At 48.1% G+C, this 18,411-nt stretch overlaps 4 protein-coding genes across 6 annotated transcripts; 2 read left to right on the top strand and 2 right to left on the bottom strand.

Annotated features, from left to right (window-relative positions):
* The first annotated feature begins 6,337 nt into the window (after nt 1-6,337).
* Nucleotides 6,338-8,430, top strand: FOXG_21056 (uncharacterized protein). 3 transcript variants are annotated; one of them, XM_018401400.1, is made up of 2 exons: nt 6,338-7,445; nt 7,502-8,430. In XM_018401400.1, exon 1 carries the CDS (start codon nt 6,492-6,494, stop codon nt 6,957-6,959), a length of 468 nt encoding a protein of 155 aa, XP_018252172.1. In that variant the 5' UTR covers nt 6,338-6,491; the 3' UTR covers nt 6,960-7,445; nt 7,502-8,430. The 3 variants fall into 3 exon arrangements, with proteins under 3 accessions (XP_018252172.1, XP_018252174.1, XP_018252173.1); XM_018401402.1 differs by having other exon boundaries at nt 6,338-8,033; nt 8,122-8,430; XM_018401401.1 differs by having other exon boundaries at nt 6,338-8,033; nt 8,101-8,430.
* A 93-nt stretch (nt 8,431-8,523) lies between these two features.
* FOXG_12633 (uncharacterized protein) lies at nt 8,524-10,123 on the bottom strand (the record flags this gene model as incomplete). The annotated part of the gene is made up of 2 exons (XM_018392459.1): nt 8,524-9,272; nt 9,328-10,123. 2 exons carry the CDS (start codon nt 10,121-10,123, stop codon nt 8,524-8,526), a joined length of 1,545 nt encoding a protein of 514 aa, XP_018252171.1.
* A 1,779-nt stretch (nt 10,124-11,902) lies between these two features.
* Nucleotides 11,903-15,084, bottom strand: FOXG_12632 (uncharacterized protein; the record flags this gene model as incomplete). The annotated part of the gene is made up of 3 exons (XM_018392458.1): nt 11,903-13,207; nt 13,263-14,831; nt 14,896-15,084. The coding sequence occupies 3 exons, from the start codon at nt 15,082-15,084 to the stop codon at nt 12,032-12,034; spliced, it is 2,934 nt and encodes a 977-aa protein (XP_018252170.1). The 3' UTR covers nt 11,903-12,031.
* A 2,414-nt stretch (nt 15,085-17,498) lies between these two features.
* FOXG_12631 (uncharacterized protein) lies at nt 17,499-18,207 on the top strand (the record flags this gene model as incomplete). The annotated part of the gene is made up of 2 exons (XM_018392457.1): nt 17,499-17,516; nt 17,851-18,207. 2 exons carry the CDS (start codon nt 17,499-17,501, stop codon nt 18,205-18,207), a joined length of 375 nt encoding a protein of 124 aa, XP_018252169.1.
* Nucleotides 18,208-18,411: the final 204 nt, after the last annotated feature.

Raw genomic sequence — 18,411 nt, 5'->3', positions numbered from 1 at the left:
ATAGGTTAACCCTCCCTGCCTAGCCTATATGTTAAAAAGGTCTCCTCCTAATTATTAAATTTATCCTTAAATAACTTAAGAACTACTTAATAATTACTTATATTCTATAAATATAGCTTTAAATATAATATAAAAAATAAATAAAAACTTAATCTTAGAAATGTAAGTAATAAAATATTTATATATTTATATTTATAATTAACTTATATTTCTCCTATTATATTATCTTATAACCTAATCTGATTTATTATTAACCTATTAAGCTAGCCTTAGTCTACTAATATGTATAGTTTTTCCTTAAATACTAAAACCTTCTTTTCTTAATTTACCTTTCTCCCCCTTTTTGTTATGATTCGTGCCCGTAACAGCGCTATAAGGCTTCTATAAGGCAGCTGTAGCACACCTATGATTGCTTGCGTAGCGATTATGGCCCGATCTTTTGTCCTGTGGTTTAACGGCTTGTGCAATCGTTATAATATACTTAAGCTATAACTATACCTTTATTACTTTTGTATTTATAAGAAAAGTTTAATCTGTTTTAAGATTTATTAACTAATTTAAATAACTTAACGTGTTTGATAAGTGAGTGGGTCATCCAAGTGAGTGAGTCAATCTTATTTCCACCTTAAACCCGGGTTTAAAAAATTCTTTAAAAATTCAAACTAAGCCTAAATTGGCTGTAATTCTAGTAGCGTATATATAAGTCTTAAAATATATTATATAAACTTTTTAAGATTTTTAGAAAAATTCTATACAGCTATAAACCTTAAAACCTATTTATACTGTATTTTATACTGTATAATTAAGCTTTACTATATAAAATAAAATAGCTAAAAATCTTAAAAAAATATTTTATAATAAGGTTAATTATACTATTCTTAAAAATATTTTTTTTAAACTTTTATCTATTTTATTTAGAATAAAAAGATACTATAGGGTAGGTTTTTTAATACTATACAGTGCAGTGACTCACTTACTTGTCTGACCCACTCACTTATCAAACACGTTATTAATAGTTTTAAGAAAATATCACTCTGTTCCGTCCTAAGTGTCCAGCCGTTCCTGTGAGGGCTGAAAAATCAACCGCTTGTCTGATGGACTATGGGGTACCTCGTTACCCCGATCATCAAATGCAGGTGTTGTACCCTCTCAATGGATCATGGGCAAAAGCCGACTTCTTGGGCTACGTCATGTTGCTCCCATTGCCCCACACGACTCCGCGTCCTGTCTTTTGGACACAGGGTTCTCAAGCAGGGGACGAAAAGTAATAAGTACGAATTTACACATTCCATAGGAGTAACCATAAACAATACGTACTGGCAATGCTATGCTAGATCGCTAGGCTGAATTATTTTGAGGATTTCTCAACTTGTATGCCAGATATATTAGTGTTATTGGATGACTAAGTAATGGGTCGGTTGTCACCTTGTGTAGAGGAGAACGCGATACGCGACACGCATCGCGCAATGTGTCCCGCCTAAATTAGTCAACAGGCGTCTGTTTGCACAGTTAAGCTCAGCCACATTCAAACACAGTGCTTCTACAAACAGCGCACACACCTCTGGTACCGTTTGCTCTGGTCCCGCGCTCAAACATTAACGCGCTTGGACTTCGGTCTCATCTCCGAGGCAAATGATACGCATGGCTCTCCCCATGCTAGCCATAGGAATTGGACATAGCATGGGCCTACCACGACCGAGACGCGGGGGCCCATAGGGACACGCCTAGGCGCCTCTCCACTTCTGCACGCGTAGACGTTCGGATTATGTCGGCCCCCAATTTGGCACAACTCCACAACTGCATTTCTCAGGGGCTGCGGCTATTGCTGCCATTGCTAACCACAACCGTAGTTTTCAGGGGTTGCCGTTATGGCGCAGACGGCATTTCCTGATGATGTGCTTCCGCCGGAGGGCACGTACGACTCGCGAGAGGCTCTACTCACGGCTATCAATGAATGGGCAGCACCAAGAGGATACGCGTTCGTAACTGGGAGATCGTCGCGATCAACCAGCGGCAGGCAGATTATCACATGCGCATGTGATCGATGGTGTCGGCCACCAAGCGCCTCAAGGGACCGCCAGCGCAAGACTACTACGCGAGGAACCAACTGCCGGTTCTCTATCATCGCGAAGGAATCCCTAGATAAGACGACTTGGTCTTTAAGGCATCGTCCGGGTCCACAATTTTCTTCACACAACCATGAACCAAGTTGGCACAAATCGGCGCACCCAGTCCATCGGCAGCTCTCGGATGTGGACAGGTCAACAATCAGCCGCCTTACGAACGCTGGTGTAGCGCCAAAAGATATCAGGGACTTATATTCGCCAGAACTCGAATACCATTGCAACCTAGCAAGATATCTACAACCGTATCGCAGATAGCAAACGAGAGCTCTGTGAGGGTCAGAGCACTATACATGCTTTTGCTAACCAGCTAGACAAGGAAGGGTTCTGGAACCGGATGCAGCTTGACTCAGATAACCGAATCACGGCGGTGTTGTTCGCCCATCCGGAGTCATTGGCATACTTGAAGGCTTACCCAGATCTACTTTTCTTGGACTGCACATACAAAACGAACAAATACGGAATGCCGCTGCTTGATATGATTGGTGTTGATGCCTGTCAGCGATCCTTCTGTATCGCCTTCGCATTCCTTAATGGCGAGGCTGAGCAGGACTTCATATGGGCCTTGGACCGGCTCAGGTCCCTGTATGAACTCTGCAACACAAGGTTTCCATCTGTTATTCTGACTGACCGTGATAAGGCCTGTATGAACGCCGATAGAGAGCTGCTTTCCGTCTTCGATCTCTCTGCTATGCCTGTTTCATGCGAATAAGGCGGTCCTCCGCTATTGCCAGCCAACATTCGTACACCATAAGCAAGGGTCTGAGGCCTATCAGCAAGGTCTGAGCGACTGGAATGACTTTTTCAACCACTGGCATTCGATTATGAGGCCGTCAGATGAACAGGCATTTGACCAGCGCGTACAAGAGCTTGAAAAGCGCTATCTGCCTCAATATCTCGAAGAGGTTGGCTACATCAAGTCCAACTGGCTCGATCCGTACAAGAAAAAGCTTGTTAAGGCCTGGGTCGACCAGCACCCTCACTTTGGTAATGTGGTCACCTCACGGGTTGAGGGTATCCATGGGCTCCTTAAGAGCCACCTCAAGAAATCTACGCTAGATCTCTTCGAGGCGTGGAGAGCTATGAAACATGCGCTTCTTAATTAATTATCTGAGCTGCGCTCCAACCAAGTCAGGCAGCAAATGCGAATACCAATTGAGCTCTCTGGATCACTATATAGTGCCATACGTGGCTGGATATCTCACGAGGCTTTACGCAAAGTTGAAGAACAGCGGAAGCGGCTTATGAAAGAAGACCTGCCTAGTTGTACCGGTACATTCTCTCGATCCCACGGCCTCCCTTGCGCCCATATTCTCAAGGCTCTACAAGAGCAAGGCCAAACCCTTCGCTTGGAGCATTTTCACCCGCATTGGCATTTGAGTCGTCATGGTGTTCATCAGGTGCTATTGGAGCCTCGCCACCGATCTAATCGAATAGCTGCCAATTCTACCACAAGTAAATCGCAATCGAGCACTCAGAGAGAACCAAGTGCATTCGAGGCAGTTCAGGCAGCAGCGCAGCCAAAAGCACGACCTACATGCAGTAGATGCCACAAATTAGGACACAAGATGACGTCAAAGGCATGCCCTCAACGGTACGAGGGGATTTTGTATTTGTCATCATCGTCAGCACAGGTAGAAGCAATGCCAGTGGCACTCTCGCCAGCATTATCCGGGGAAGCACGACCAGCAGCAGCAGTATCTGCATCTGTATCATCTTTGCAGGAAGGGGAACCACTGGAAGACCCATCATCAGGATTATCCGGACATGCTGGGTCTGGCAGGGATGATACTAGCTGCATTGTCGTTAGTATAGAGACAGCAGCATCATCGGCAGTGTCATCAGCAAAACCATCGACACAGGGAGGGAAGTCGCCAGTAGCATCATCTTCAACAGCATCAGTGGCGCCGACACTAAGATATGATGACCCACAAGCCATCTATCGGAGATATGTTGCTGCTCGAGATGCTTGGTATAAGGCGCAGCCTCGTGGTAGCGTCAAAACTAACCAGCAGTATCGGAGGGCGTTAGGTCTACCTTTGCGGTATGACAAAGCAAGCTACCAGTGGTGTCTTGACTGGAAGCAGATGGGCAAACTCTGTACGACACCCACCGGATCTAGAGATTGGATGGAGTAAGGAAGAGATGATGGCGTACCTGGATTGGAGTAAAGCAGAAGATGATCGGGTGGAGGCTCAGGTAGCGGCAGAGATGGAAAGTAATCCATTTTCTAGCAGAAGAGGCATGCGCGACATCTGGGAGGCGGCTGAGAATGATGGATAAGAGCAGCAGGAATTGTATTCAGCTTGATAATTAGGAATCATTGCAGTTCTGAATCTCGGGATTCTGAAACCCGCCAGCCTCAAAACTCGAAATGCAGTTGTGGAGTTGTGCCAAATTGGGGGCTGACATAATCCGCACGCCTACGCGTGCAGAAGTGGAGAGGCGCCTAGGCGTGTCCCTATGGGCCCCCCTTGGGCAAGCCTCCCATTTCTTAGTCATCAATATGGAGAAAGGGGGGGAACTAAGTTGATCCGCCTCTAGCGCGATTTCCACGGCGGCAGGGCCTATCTCGTTTCAATGTTTTTTTTCTCCAGACATTTTATGAAGAATTGTTCTGACTGCTTATCACTACCCTCTTCCCGTACACTTGGACTAATCAATCAGACTCGATGGAAGGAATAGAGAGGCTGCAGAAGCTGTTGGAGGAAGAATAGCGCCGACGCGAAACCGCCGAAAATCGTGCCACCGAAGGATGACAAAAACGCGGGGCCACCAAAAGACGCGCAACCGCATCGCAACCACTATCACTCAATCCATACCTTGAGACCTGCCATACGCTTTGTCTAGCTATCGATGTTGTCACCGATCCGTCCCTCACGACCCAAGACGATACGACTAATCCGACCGGCCGCTTCTACCCTCATCGAATCGTCCCTTGGGATGCATTCCCAACAAAGCAAGAAAAAGATTGGGCCGACTTGGCCTTTAGTCCCTCGTTCGCCGCCTAGTCCTCTTTTCCGTCTCGACACCAGCTAGAATACGTGGGGTCTTTGCTTCATCCGATCAGTAGCGAGATTGACCTTAGAAACAGTGAACAGGACGTGGTAGAGAACGCAGTTCAGAAGCTTGTGGATGCTACATTTGCCGATCCAACCCTGAGAAGCCACCTTGGTCTCAAAGGAATACTGACGTTTGAGAGTCATACCAATCTTGGAACCGCCGACGAGTCTCTTTCTGAATCTATGGACTAAGTCTCCAATGGCTTGAGACCATCGGCCCGAACATCGAGGCGTCGGAAAGCGCGGGGGAAAGGCAATCGGGCAGATCAGTTCTGTATATCCCGAACGTCAGACGGCCAGAGGTTCCCAACAGTCGCAATCGAGTACAAAGCGCCCCATAAATTGAGTTGCGATCAGGTTGCTACAGGACTAGTCGGAGAAACCCAGCCCGACCGCGATGTGATCAATCAGGAGGGCGAGGGTTTCGAAGCTAGGTGACTCACCACCGTCGTGAAAACGCAGCTCTTCTCGTACATGGTTGGCAAAGGTACGCAGTATGGCTACGTCTGTACAGGGATGACGTACATCTTCTTGCACATACCAAGGGATCCCTCCTGCGTCTACTACTCTGTTTGCATACCGAGTCTAGATGTTGAAGACGATGACGAGAACCGACTTCATCGGACGGCTGTGGCGCAAGTTTACGCCTTTGTACTCCAAGCTATTTGATCGCCACTGCCGTCTCAGGCGTGGCACAACGCTGCAGATCAACTCGATACATGGGCTGTAGAGCACGACGACGTGCTCAGAAGCATCCCTGCGACGCTCCGCAAAGCAAAGCGCACCACACCATACAGAGCACAACGATGGAAAGGTTTCACACGCTCGCCGATCCGAACGCGTTCGCAATGCCTGCCTATCGAAGTTAAGAAGGTTCAATCCAGCGACGACGATAACGAAGATGACGAAAGCCCTTCTCCAACACCGAATCTAACCGGTCGATCATTAGTCGAATCGAGAGGCACGAGTTCGAGTGAAACACAAGTGCAAGGGAAGAGTGTCCGATACACAAGGGAATGCGGACAAGCGACAAAATATACGAGACCGGCCATACTGCACCCATGCATGTCTGCGTGGAATTGCTTCCGGCGGCCCTCTAGATGAGAGGTGCCCTAACATCGCGGACCATGGCAAGGCACATATCGACCGACAGAGCTTTGTTGCCCTCTTGCGCGATCAACTGGCAACTGATCGTGGTGATGATGCTGATTGTACGCCGCTTGGCATCTCGGGATCGCGAGGGTCCCTCTTCAAGCTATGCCTGTCATTGCGTGGTTACACACTCGTGGCTAAAGGTGTAGAGGCAATGGATGCAAGACATCTACGGCACGAAAATAAGATGTACGATCATGTTTGGTCACTTCAGGGCACCTTCGTACCAGTCTGCCTGGGTATAGTTGACCTTATCAAGCCGTATTACTTCGACAGTGGCGTATATGTACATTTTTTGCTACTCAGTTATGGCGGTCGGCCTGTCTTGCGAGAGATGAAAGAGGTTAGGCCGAATGTTGTCGACCAGATCATTGTAGTGCTCAAGCGACTTCACCAGTACCGAATCTTGCACCACGATGCGGAGCCACGCAACGTCCTGTATGATCGATCAAGCGGGGGATGCATGTTGGTAGACTTGATGCTGGCGGAGATTCATGATCGACAACCTCTTGGATCCATCAATTGTAACAGACAAAGCCGGAAAAGGAAGTCGGTGACGGGCAAGCATGTACCAGATGCCTTTTCCGTCGAGGTGCAATCTCTGCGGGCGAGTTTGGCTTGAAGATGTGCTACTTCCTGGGAAGTCGCATCAAGGGCGACGACAGGAGGCGTATGGCTGCCCTTGCCCGTTGGCCAACACAAAGAAACTGAGCGTCTTAAGGCAAGACTCCCTCCATGTATTGTGTCTTGGCATGTTGGAAGGATCTCGCATATGCTTTCCCGTCACTTTGTTGCTCTTTCGGCTTTGTCTGTTACAATTAATGGATCCAAGAGGTTGATGTTTACTCACATTTACGGAAGACGGCTGTCTTGTTATGACAACTACACTGTTTAATTCAGAGTATTGCAATTGGTCTTGTCAGTACGGAAAGATTGCAAGTTAGTAAGCATAATGCTGTTTAATATCCCCGATGTCCCTCTTGCTAGATAACCGTAAATCTTCTGCAGCCCTTCCAGAAGGTCCTCTTTTATCCGCGTTGTTCATCAGATCTATACCTGGATAGTCTATCTATTTTACGTCGTTGCCAATTAGTCGACAAGTCATCTGGCATGGACACACCTGATATCGTGCATGATGTTGATGCAGTGCTGATGATCAGCTAGGGAAAAATTATGGGATCAATTCCGGCCCATGATCCGGGAGCCCATTTCTGCAGCAGGAGGAAACCGCAGCTCGATAGAAGAATTCGCAATCAAGAGGTCTTTCGTTAAGGTAGACATGAACACTGTGGAAAGTGAAAATTGAACTGCTTAAAGAGAGGGGACGGATTTACAGAGGAGCCTAGCGTAGCTTGGCCTGAGCCCCGGTGCGGAACCGCTGAGGGAGCCGAACGGGAACGGGATTTGGTCTAAGCCCCGGTAAGAAACCGGGTCAACGGGGCCAAATTAATCGCAGCATCCTCCCACGGCCTCGCGCCGGCCGGCCCACATCTCACCGACTGTGGGTCGTTCCGGACGGAGCACGTCAGCCGCGCGCAAAGCAGGCACACGAGGGTCTGCGAACTTGATGCAAGTTAGAGATTCATGTTTCTGCAGAAGCGCGGTCAGCCCATCTCTTTCAGCTCTGAATCGCCGAACTTAACAACTGGTCCTCCAGTGGGCTCAAGCTCTTGCCCGACGATATACTACTACGCAGGTACGCCTTGCCACATAATATCACTGGAAGCTTTCTAAGCTCAACTGTGTACCATCTCTGCCCTTAGATAACACCTCGGTCCTTATAGGTAAATCCTAACATATGTATTAAGTCTATTACTATACCATCTCCGACTCATGTTCTTCTCACACCTACCTCATAAACTCGTCTCTACGCCATCTCAATATGTCTGCATCAAACAAAATTCCGTCTAGGGAATTACCCGTGCGTCTGTATTCGGTTAGAGTAGAATAAAGATAGGAACAACGTTGACCCAATTACTTGGGTACGAATGACAGTTAGGGACCATGGCTTCGACAGGATAAAGGCTGGAGGTTTGGTCGTAGGTTTAAGCGAAACCAGTAGTCTAAAGACGAGGTAACTTCGTTCGTTCCCTGATGTTTGTCGAGCTGGATCGCTTTCTGGTCATCTTGGCGCCGTTCAGATTGAGAAATTGCACGACCTCTAGATTATCCTCACGTAAAGTAGCCTATAGAGCAGTGCCGTATTGGCTGCCCTGCGCGTTGACGTCTGCTCCCTCTGTCGTCAGATCTCTTGCGGCCCCTGGGAGTCCAGCTAAACAAGCATAATACAGTCTGGGTGCTCTAGGAGGTCCTGGTTTATGGTCCCACCGACGGTCGGCCTGATACAATCGACACCACCGTTGAAACGTTGTCTCGTCTTTTAAAAAATTAACTGTAACTCGAACGATTCCTTCAGAAGTCTCGACCGAAGCGGCGTATTCCGTCCAGTATTCTGCTGCATACCGTGCCATTGGAAAATCGGATCTGATTGTGCTGTGACTGCCCCTGATATCGGCAAGATAAGTCAGGCAGGTTTTGGTGATGACAATGCTTGCACTTTCGAGGTCGAACTGGGCTTGTTCAAGAAGATACTCTTTGACAGAGAAGTGAGCAAGATGAAGTTCGTCCACGGTCTCAGCGTCATTCGTGACTTCGGCGATTATCACCAAGCTGGGGCAGTATCGCAGGATGTCGGCTGCTTGAAATAGTCTGCGTTTAACGTTGAAACCTCGAGGCTCTTGATTTATCTCTGTGGTTATTACTTCGACGGCCTCTGGTAGTGTCAGAGGCCGCCTGGTGTGGACGAGAAACTGCAGGAGACGAATCGCGCTGCTCTTGTTTTGGACCATGCGGTAATATGTCTCATTCAGATCCCGGGGCAAAGACCTGAGAGCTATCTTGATGTCTTTCGGGCTCAGACATCTAGCGAAACTCTCTAGTTGACAAGCTGCCCATCTAAACCTGCGACGAATGTCAGAAGAATGTTTGACTTATATTCATGACCTGGGTCAAAACTTGCATCCCGTCGGCTCCATCTCCGATTTTGTCACGGATTCTGTCCAGAATATCTTGAGATAGGTTCCTATCCACGAAACCAGGCTTCTGTTCAAGCGTTGCCGTGACATAGGCGCGAATATCGGCGTTGACAACCTTCTTGTTACGTAAGACGCAATTACACTTATCAAAGAGAAGAGAGATCTTGCATCGTAAGTCTGCCTCTGGCCGGCCAGTCACGACAAGCTGGGTGTTACTGGATCTCAAGCCTCCGATCCAATGCAGAAGCTCTTCTCTCCCTATACACTCGTCTAAAGCGTCAATGATGATGAAAACCTTTCCAGCAGTTTGTATCATTGTGTCAACACAGGCTGATAAGGCATTCGTATCTGGTTGTCTCCGTCCATCATGTGAAGTGAAAAGACTATCAAGTCTTCTCGCGGCTTCGTTCCCGGTATGATAAAGCTGAACTGCCAGCGAGCGTAGGAGATTCTCCAGTTTCTGTTTCCTGGCATCGTTAAAGTCAAAGAAGAAGGCAAGCGTAGTGTGGGTGTCTATTTGCAGAAGATGATCCAGAATCGTCGTACTCAGAATGGTCTTGCCAGCCCCTGCCAGCCCGTAGAGCCACAGGTGCCAGCGTGTTCCAACTGTCCACTCCCGGAAGGCGGGACTGTTTAGAAGCCAGGTCCCGGTGCCGGGATGACGTCGTTCTCTTGCCAAGTTGGCATTGGTTGAATAATCTGGCGGGGACAGCCATCCCTCGACCTTGGCGAAACGATGGTCAGATGCCATGCTCATCACTGCATGTTTGGTTTCGTTCCTGTGGATTCGACTGTTTAGGGTCAGAAGAGGAAGCATGAGCTAGCATTATGATGCTAACTAGAACCGAGGACTTCGCTAATAGGCTTCTCGGCCTCGACCTTACTGGGAGGAATCTGGCGCAGGAGATCTTTGGCATACGCCGCTGCGGGGAATGTGCAAGAGTGCGTACTACAATGAACTTCGCTAAAAGATACGGGTTGTCCCTTTCTTTAAAGTAAGAGTAGAGAATCTCACATACAGGCTATTACCAACCTTACTTCGTATTCCTTAAATAACTAGGGTGAACATTCTCAGAACGTTCGACATACAGAACGAGGAATGGCTCGTTGTTAACGAGAATATTGTGTCTTTGAACGTCAGCAACTTAGTGGTGCGCGGTTATAAGCATGGCGAAGTGCAGCAATTTCTATGGTCATTCCCGAACCTACAAGAACTTGTTTTATGTCCCGAGTCTGGAGGACAGGCCAGTGGCCAAAAAATAGCCCTACAGTCTTTGAAATGGACTTTAGAGAATGACTTGATCGATTTTGTTTGTCAACACCAGCTGCAGCAACTGGCATTACGCAATGTAACGCTGTTCAGTGGCACTTGGAAGTCCTTCTTCAATCGTATCGCGCGTCTTTCTAATCAAACGCTTCAGTCAGCTGTCTGCATAAAGACGAGCGGCATTCGCATCAGTTTGAGTGAAGCTGCCAGATCACGCAAGTGCTGGCCTAACAGCGATGCCAGTGTTTTGAATCCACGAGTATTATTTGGCAAGTGTAACAAAGACCGAGTATATAGTTTGGACAAGCGCGACTTTTGGCTTGCAGAATGAAATCGAAATACCTAAGGCTAGATTATAATTTAAGACAGTTATCTAAGTTTGTATCCCTTGAGTTGTGTTGAACCTCCCGCCAGGTCACAGTAGGGGGGTTACAGCCAATTAAAATGCGTCAATTAAAAGATACCTGTCGCCCCCCCATTTCAGCCTGTGATAGAAGTACCGGCAATCTCTCGAGTTACAAATCGCTACATCACACTGCTCACGTTCCCAATCTATTAAGAGGTTCCACCCATGTACCTCCTAGAAGATGGTGGGCATGTGGGGCCTGGTACGGCCGGGAGGTTCAACACAACTTTTTTGTTTGTTTTGTTTGTTTGTATATTTTTCGTCTGGGTGGCTGTAACGAAGCCAGATCTCCTACTGGAGCAAAAGACGTGCTGAGCTAGCTAGGTACAGGGAAACCCCGCTTCCTTCACCATCCAGCATACCAATGGCACAAAAGGTGCTGTATTTCTCAAGCCCGTCACCCGTCAGCGGGTTCGGGGGCAATCTATTGTCGAACTTTTTCCACCGACCAGAATTCTCTCGCGCATCACTACATCTGCCGACGCAGTCCACAATCTCCAGTAACCAAGTTGTAGCTCGTAGTCGACTGTCGCGGCGGCAGGGAAAAACCTCGGGAAGGAATCAGAGGCCGACGGTGCGGCTTGCCTTCAAAGGAGAAAAACCCATCGCAATCGGCGTCGTTGATCGGGAGGATGTCGCTACCGATGCCATGGGCATCGTCCTCCGATATCTAAGGCGTTCTGGTTCTGAGGTGCCGCCATTAGATCCGACAAAGGTGTTGTCAGAGAAGGCGAACTCTCCAAAATTCCTTCTCTGAAAACTGCTGTTAGGGAGCCGATAGCATCCCCGCAGTTTTGTGTGGTCGCGTGGCCTGCAGAAAATCCCGCTCCTAACACGGCACTAACAGTGCGTGCCAAGAAAGAATTTTTACAGGGGAGAGTGGTTCAACACAACTCAAGGGATACTTACTCAAGTGTAGGGTAGTCATGAAGTATATGCTGAGTCAGAAAACGCTGTAGCTTTTTCTGACTAAGCTGTTATCTTAGTCACGTGCCTCCATTTCTGGTGACCTGCTGCTTAAGTAACTCATCGATGTTGTCTGAAGCCGGGTCCAGCTCGTTCTCCTCCCATAGAAACCCGCCAGTATCCGAAACGCTGCCATTAAAAACCTTCTCTAAAACTCGATCTTCAAAGGACTTTCCTGCTTCACATAGGTTCCTCATATACTCATCATCAAGTAGACTGCGGAATGCATTCGCCTCCTTGGTAAATTCTTCGCGATAGAGATTGGTCCAGTTTTGTTTTTTAATCCCGAAAGGATTTTTTGAGTCCAAGAGGATAAAGGGGAGCAACCCATCGTGTGATTTGCAGATAGAATTCCATTGTCTGCCCTCTTGAATATGGTCTTTCAGCCGATCTTTCGTCATACAGTGATCAGCTGCAAGTTTGTCAAGAAAGCCTGGTTTAAGCTGCTTTTGTATAGGCCCCTTTACCGTGTCAGCTTCACGAGCTAGTTTTCTTTGAGTGAGCCGAAGTCCGAACTTCGATAACTTTGTTCTGCCTTCAAAGAATTTCACTGATTGCACTGACTGGTTTAGCTTGTCTTTAGTCTTGTCGATATGGACGGTGGCCTCTTCATTCTTCCAATCCTTTACCAGAGTAATGAACTGTTGTATGGCCATTGTGCTACGCACGGCAGCAACTTGCTTGTATACATTCAACTCTGCAGTCGAGGGATGTTGGTGGTCGATTTGTATTCGACGATAAGGTATCTCTGATAGGCCTTGCTCGATCTCGACTAACTCTCGCTGGGGTGTGGTGTTGGTGCGTGTCAATCTTTTAGGCGCGACTTGGGAGAGTTGCTGATGTGCTTTCCGTTTGTTGGCTTGCGCCAATTCCTGTGGGGAGGCAGTGGTTTGGCCGTACTTTTTCCCAATAGCATACATGCCATCCTCGGTACACGCAGTGACCTTGCTAAAGTCAATTTTCTCCCCAGGGGGTACGTAGTTAATGGAATGAGCGGCGCAATGTCCAAAATTGATGATCGCATGTTGCTGTCCCGGTAAGGTGTAGAAGGCTTCCCCACGTCCGACGGCTGCAACGATATAATCTATGCCCTCCTTCTTGAGCCTGGAGGGAGCTAGAAGAAGAGATTGGTGCGAAACAAACTGGTCGCATTTGCAACACCTCCAGTTTGCTTCGACAAATGCATTATATCTTGGCTATGTGATGTTTTTCAATCGCTAGCCACAGTTTATACCCGGGTCCGAAGTAAACCTCGTTATAGGATCGAAAGTTTTTGATGTCTTCCCCATGTGTGCGGTTCCCGGAACCGGGACCACCAATGTGGTGATATGCGACATGCAGGTCCTTGAGGTCAGGGTTTCCCGTGATCTCAGGTCCAGGATCCAAACGCTCACCAGGAAGAATGTCGAGATTACCGATATAATACGGAATATCTTCTTGGGGAGGATCTAAGGCGTACTTTTCAAATATTGACTCGATTTCGGTAAGTGTTGGCCGCTTACATTCAGCAGTGAAACCCTCCCAGTTGATCGGAGGTCGGCTACTCGAGACGTAGATCCTTGCGTACCCCTCACCTTTCGGACCTGCCTCATACCGAGTGCTCGTAGTCTGCCACTTTTCATCAGTCGTCTTGACCCTCTCTTGCATGTGGGCCAGGTCAACATTCCTGAGTGGAACAGAGGAGTGCTGTGAGTCACCCTCACCTTCCATCTCGGCAAGCCTGGGGACGAGCATTTCCATATCAGCGGGCGTGAGAGTGACCGTTGTCGCAGGAGGATCTGAGCGTGATCTATTGGATGGCGTGAACTGTATCATTGGTGGTGTGTTCGTTCTGGTATTCCGGTCGGCTCCTTCGCTAGCGGTATCGCTTCCTTCACTGGCTGGGCTGGGGGAGGGAGACTGTGTTTGTTGGTCGTTGGCGTGTTGGTCATCTCCATTCCCTGGTGAATGACCCTGCATTAGCGAGTTCGCTGCAACAGCGCAGAGAATGTCCATGGCTGATTCGAGCACTTGAACTAAACCGTCATCTGCATGAGGCTTTCTAGAATAGGTGCTTATGTCGCTGTCTACCGTTGGTGGAGGGTTGGCCCTATTGTCGGCCGCACAGGCCAGTGGCGACTGGCCAGCCCTGGCGACTGCCGTAGGACTTTGAGTGGGACTCCTTGGCGCCTGGTCGTCGACTGAAGGACTCTGAGAGCTAGCTGTGTCATTGGTCGCGGGATGCTGTGGCGAGCAAGAGTCAGTGATCATGTTGAGGCCTCCGTCATCGACGTCCAACATGGCTTCATCCTCGTCACATGCCCTACCAGAGTTTGCCGGCCATGTGATGTGAGTCGCAACAGAACCGGCTGGTGACGTGTCTGCGGCCGTGGAGGCCTCTGATGATTCAGTCACAGCCGAGTGGCTCCTTGCGAATGATCCACGCTCGGGGTTTGTATTTAGGCCGGCTCTTGCACTTTGCTTGGCTGGGCTCGGGGTCGTTGGTACGTAGACTGCGCCATGGACATTGATGTCGTTGCCTCCGTCCTTGGGTGAGTCAGGCGGACTATTTGTTGCGGCCAAATCATTCACAGTCATGGTCACACCCTTTGACCCGACGGGCTGTTGGTCGTCAGATGTCTGTGCAGGCCGTGACCATGAGATCTCGCTTGCCTGAGATTCTGACGCGACCTCTTGCTCAGAGATTCCGAGTTGTATATCGATATGCCGCTCGCATGGCGTCTCGGATCGGCTGTCCATCTGTAGGGAATTCGTCACTTTGTCCATGACTTGTTCATTGCTGGGAACCATAGGATTCTGGGCATGAACCTGGGCCTTCTTCTGTCTGCGATAGTATTACCTGCGCCAGGCCACTCAAATTATCCAATTCATCCAAGAATGTCACCAGTAGCTCAGCAACCGGAGTCTTGGGTTGCACTGCAACTTGCCTGATCGACTGGGAAAGCGTCTGTCGCTTTGTTTGAGGGGATTTATCGGGAACCTTGTGATGTAGTGCACTGAGACTCGAAGACAATTCCAGCACACCTGTGCATATTGAGACAATTGTCGAGACGAGAGGATTGTGTGTGGACATAGTGTTGCTGAGAAAGTTGGTGCGAGGCGGATGCGACTGGAGCCTCACGCTACTTATGTACCCGTTGCTTGCGGCTGGGAGATCCAAGCGCGCGGGGATGCTCGAACCAACTTGTATACGGTGCTGCATTATCACCTGACTGATAAGATCTTCCCGCGTCATGCAATACGCCACAACATTGTGGCGGTGCTGCGCTAGGCCACTTTTAAGACTCTGATGCATCTCGCGACGCTGATATTCGCTAAAACACGGAATACCCCAAGCGCACTTTAGAGGTCGCTGCATTGGTTAAACTCTGCTGATTGGAATGAATGTTGACTTTGATCCAGCGGCAGTGATAACAACTAACCCTCGAACTTAGGTATACATTTCGATAAGTAGATAAAAATGACCAACGGGAAGAAGAAAAATTTGTGTGAGAACGAACACGACCCCGGCATTCCACTCTATAACCTGTCCTAGCCATTTCAACACCAGCGCCTCTACAATTTATTGATACTCCTCTTCAAAAAGGCTTTAAATGATGATCTCGCTTTCGGTAGGGTTGTCGAGCTTTTGCATGTCGTTGACATTGGCTTGAGAGTACTTCTCCATGTCAATAAGAGAGTTAGAGTATTGGCAACCATAGGCAATAGTATAAAGGAGATCTAATCAATGAATGGATTCATCGCTAAAAGAGGAGAAAGGATTAGAGCAGGTGGTTATCTGTTGAATTGCAGCAAAATATTTGGCGTCCCAGGCCCCTCCATCACGTATCTTGGTACAAGTGTAATTCCATGCTTCTTGGGTTCCTCTTGCCTCTAGCAAACCATTGCATCTTCTATTGCTATTATCCATTTCTCGAAACTCAGAACCTGCATTTTACAAACATGTAATCGTCTGTTGCAACCCATGGTATGGTATTGAAGGATTGTCGCTCGGATCGGATACTGTCGAGCTCTTCTATAGATAGCTTGAAGATGTAACTGCTATCTGGAACTCTTTTATCGTGCTTAGCCAAGAGTAAATGTAGTTGCTTATACCATTCCCCTTCGATTGGGCCTTGACTCTAGCCTATGAATCACCTTGTAAACTACTTTCAACCTCTTCTCAATTTTCTCCCATGGCCGTTGTTGATGAGAATCTCGGTTTCTGCCTTTTTTACCATTCGATCGCCTTATCGGCTGGGAGGTGATTTGAGCGTAGACATCAGCTCTTAGGTGAGAAATCTCGGCCTCTATCGTTTTGAGAAGTGAGTGGAGGTGATTATTATCTGCGGCCATGTCGATATGAGAAGTGTTGCAAAGGAGATGCGGTGTGTCATAAATTCAGGCGCACAGTGCATGCTTTGTACTCATCTCCAGCGTCTCCACACGCCACGTGCCGTGCCACACAGTAGCGAGACGAACTACGTACTTTACGTACCCGCTGAGACTGCAACAACTTCATCCAGTAACTAGATAGTTTTTCATCTCGGTCCTTGCTTTGACCTTTCTTGATGTCAGCACGTGGTGAAAGTACCCCTCCACGCTCGTCATCGGAGACGAGCTCATATTCTTGCTCGCTTTCATCAACATCCTGTTCGGCTCCCTAGTCATCGGCCAGCTGGCCTTGATCAACTTCCACACACTCTTCCTCTTCATCCCTCTTATCCTCGTTTCCTCTGTGATTTTGATCGAGGGTGCGAGCTAGATTATTAGCAGTATGGGTAAAGCAGAGAAAACTACCTAGACTAGAGTTGTCTCTTGAGGTATGGTAAATAAATACTCAGGAATCCCATACATGCTCTTCACCGCTACCAAACATCTTGTTAAGCCACTCTTGCAGACCCATGCTCTATCTGCAGCTGTATCACAATAATTTCAGGGGGAGAAACATGGCGGCTGTAAGCCCTCTTGGCTCTCTGGCTACAGCACTTTTATGCAGAAAGAAGTACATGTTGACATACTAACCAGTTCGCCACTTTGTCCAGTTGGGATGTCTTTCTATACAATGCCCTACTGCAGCCCTCTCTTTTCCAGACCTCCAGTAAGCTCCAATGATGACGACAAGCTCTTTCTCTAAAAATACGTTTAAATACCATCTAGTTGCCTCTTTTACTTCCCCATATGACTGATCTACTTTATAGAAGCACTCTTTCGAGTCAATATCATAATTTAACTTATCCGATGCATATCCATGGACTTCAAAGCCTTCAACCAGTTGCGCAGAGTGACAACTGCCCGCCATGGCCACAGAAATACTCGGACATCTAACTAAAATAAAAAAGTTAGAAATTGCTGCTTCAAACCAGGGCTGATCTTACTCAAGGCCTCTAGGACGGGCCCGACGATGATCGTGGATTTATTTCCCATTTTGTTGTGTAAAAGTTAGATATGCTTGGGTAGATGACGGCGACCCCCATGACTTATATAGACCTAACCAAGTACTTCAACATGGATGGGACTCTGCGTGTAAGGATGGTAGGGCCCTGCCACCGTACTGTAGCCCACTAACTGTTTGACCGACAGCCCGCACTAATGCACTGTTACTTAGGGGTTTCAGTTGCCAGGGATCAGAAAGTCACTCAGTGGCTGGCTGAGTCGCCATTGACAGGGTTGGATGTATCCCTCCTGTCACAAATATCAATCATGCCCCTTAATTATTTTCTCCAACTCATCCTCTTCGCTCACGCGCCACTCTGGAATCGAATTTGAACCAATGGCTTGTGAACAGGAAGGAGAGAACTTGGCACCTGAGATACGCCAGCTATCTGAGATCATGAATATACACTAAACTCCTGACAAGGAGTTTCGTTTTGATCAAATATGCAAGAAGCTCCTCGATCAGATCACCACGCTCAAGGACGAAGATGAAAAGCTCAAGCAATGCAACCACAGGTTGCGACAGATGCAGAAATACTCTGCTGAGGAAACTACACCCGCAAATACCGCCTTGACCCATCTTCATGGGGTTACCGGTGCACTGACGACGCGGCTAATGGAACAGCCTGATTCCAAGCTCGCCGAGTTGCCGACATTCATACCCTCATCGACAGAAACTCGCGAACAGCGCCTCGGTAACTTCACGGACATCGGGAACTCAGGAAGTAGGAAGGGGACGGAGACTTGGGTGTCTTTAGAAAACGCGATTACGGAAAACTAAGCAACATGAGAACATTTTCACGCTGGATTCATCGCCATCTCATGGGGTCGAGTTTTCCATTGGTCGCGTTCTTAACGTTGAGTGATGTATTGCAACTCTGATTGGTACTTTCATCAATTTCCATGCGCTCTTCACCACTCTCACGCCGTCCAGTATATATTCGGAACAAAATTGACATAAATTACTGGCTGAAGTACCTAGCAT

Source organism: Fusarium oxysporum, chromosome 3 (genome assembly GCF_000149955.1).
Source record: "Fusarium oxysporum f. sp. lycopersici 4287 chromosome 3, whole genome shotgun sequence".
In the NCBI taxonomy this organism is placed as follows: Eukaryota; Fungi; Ascomycota; class Sordariomycetes; order Hypocreales; family Nectriaceae; genus Fusarium; species Fusarium oxysporum.
This window is presented reverse-complemented; position numbering and strand designations above follow the sequence as displayed.

Excerpts from the sequence above, each read along its gene's own strand:
- FOXG_21056 (XM_018401400.1), top strand. The coding sequence starts at position 6,492 with ATGGATGCAAGACATCTACGGCACGAAAATAAGATGTACGATCATGTT.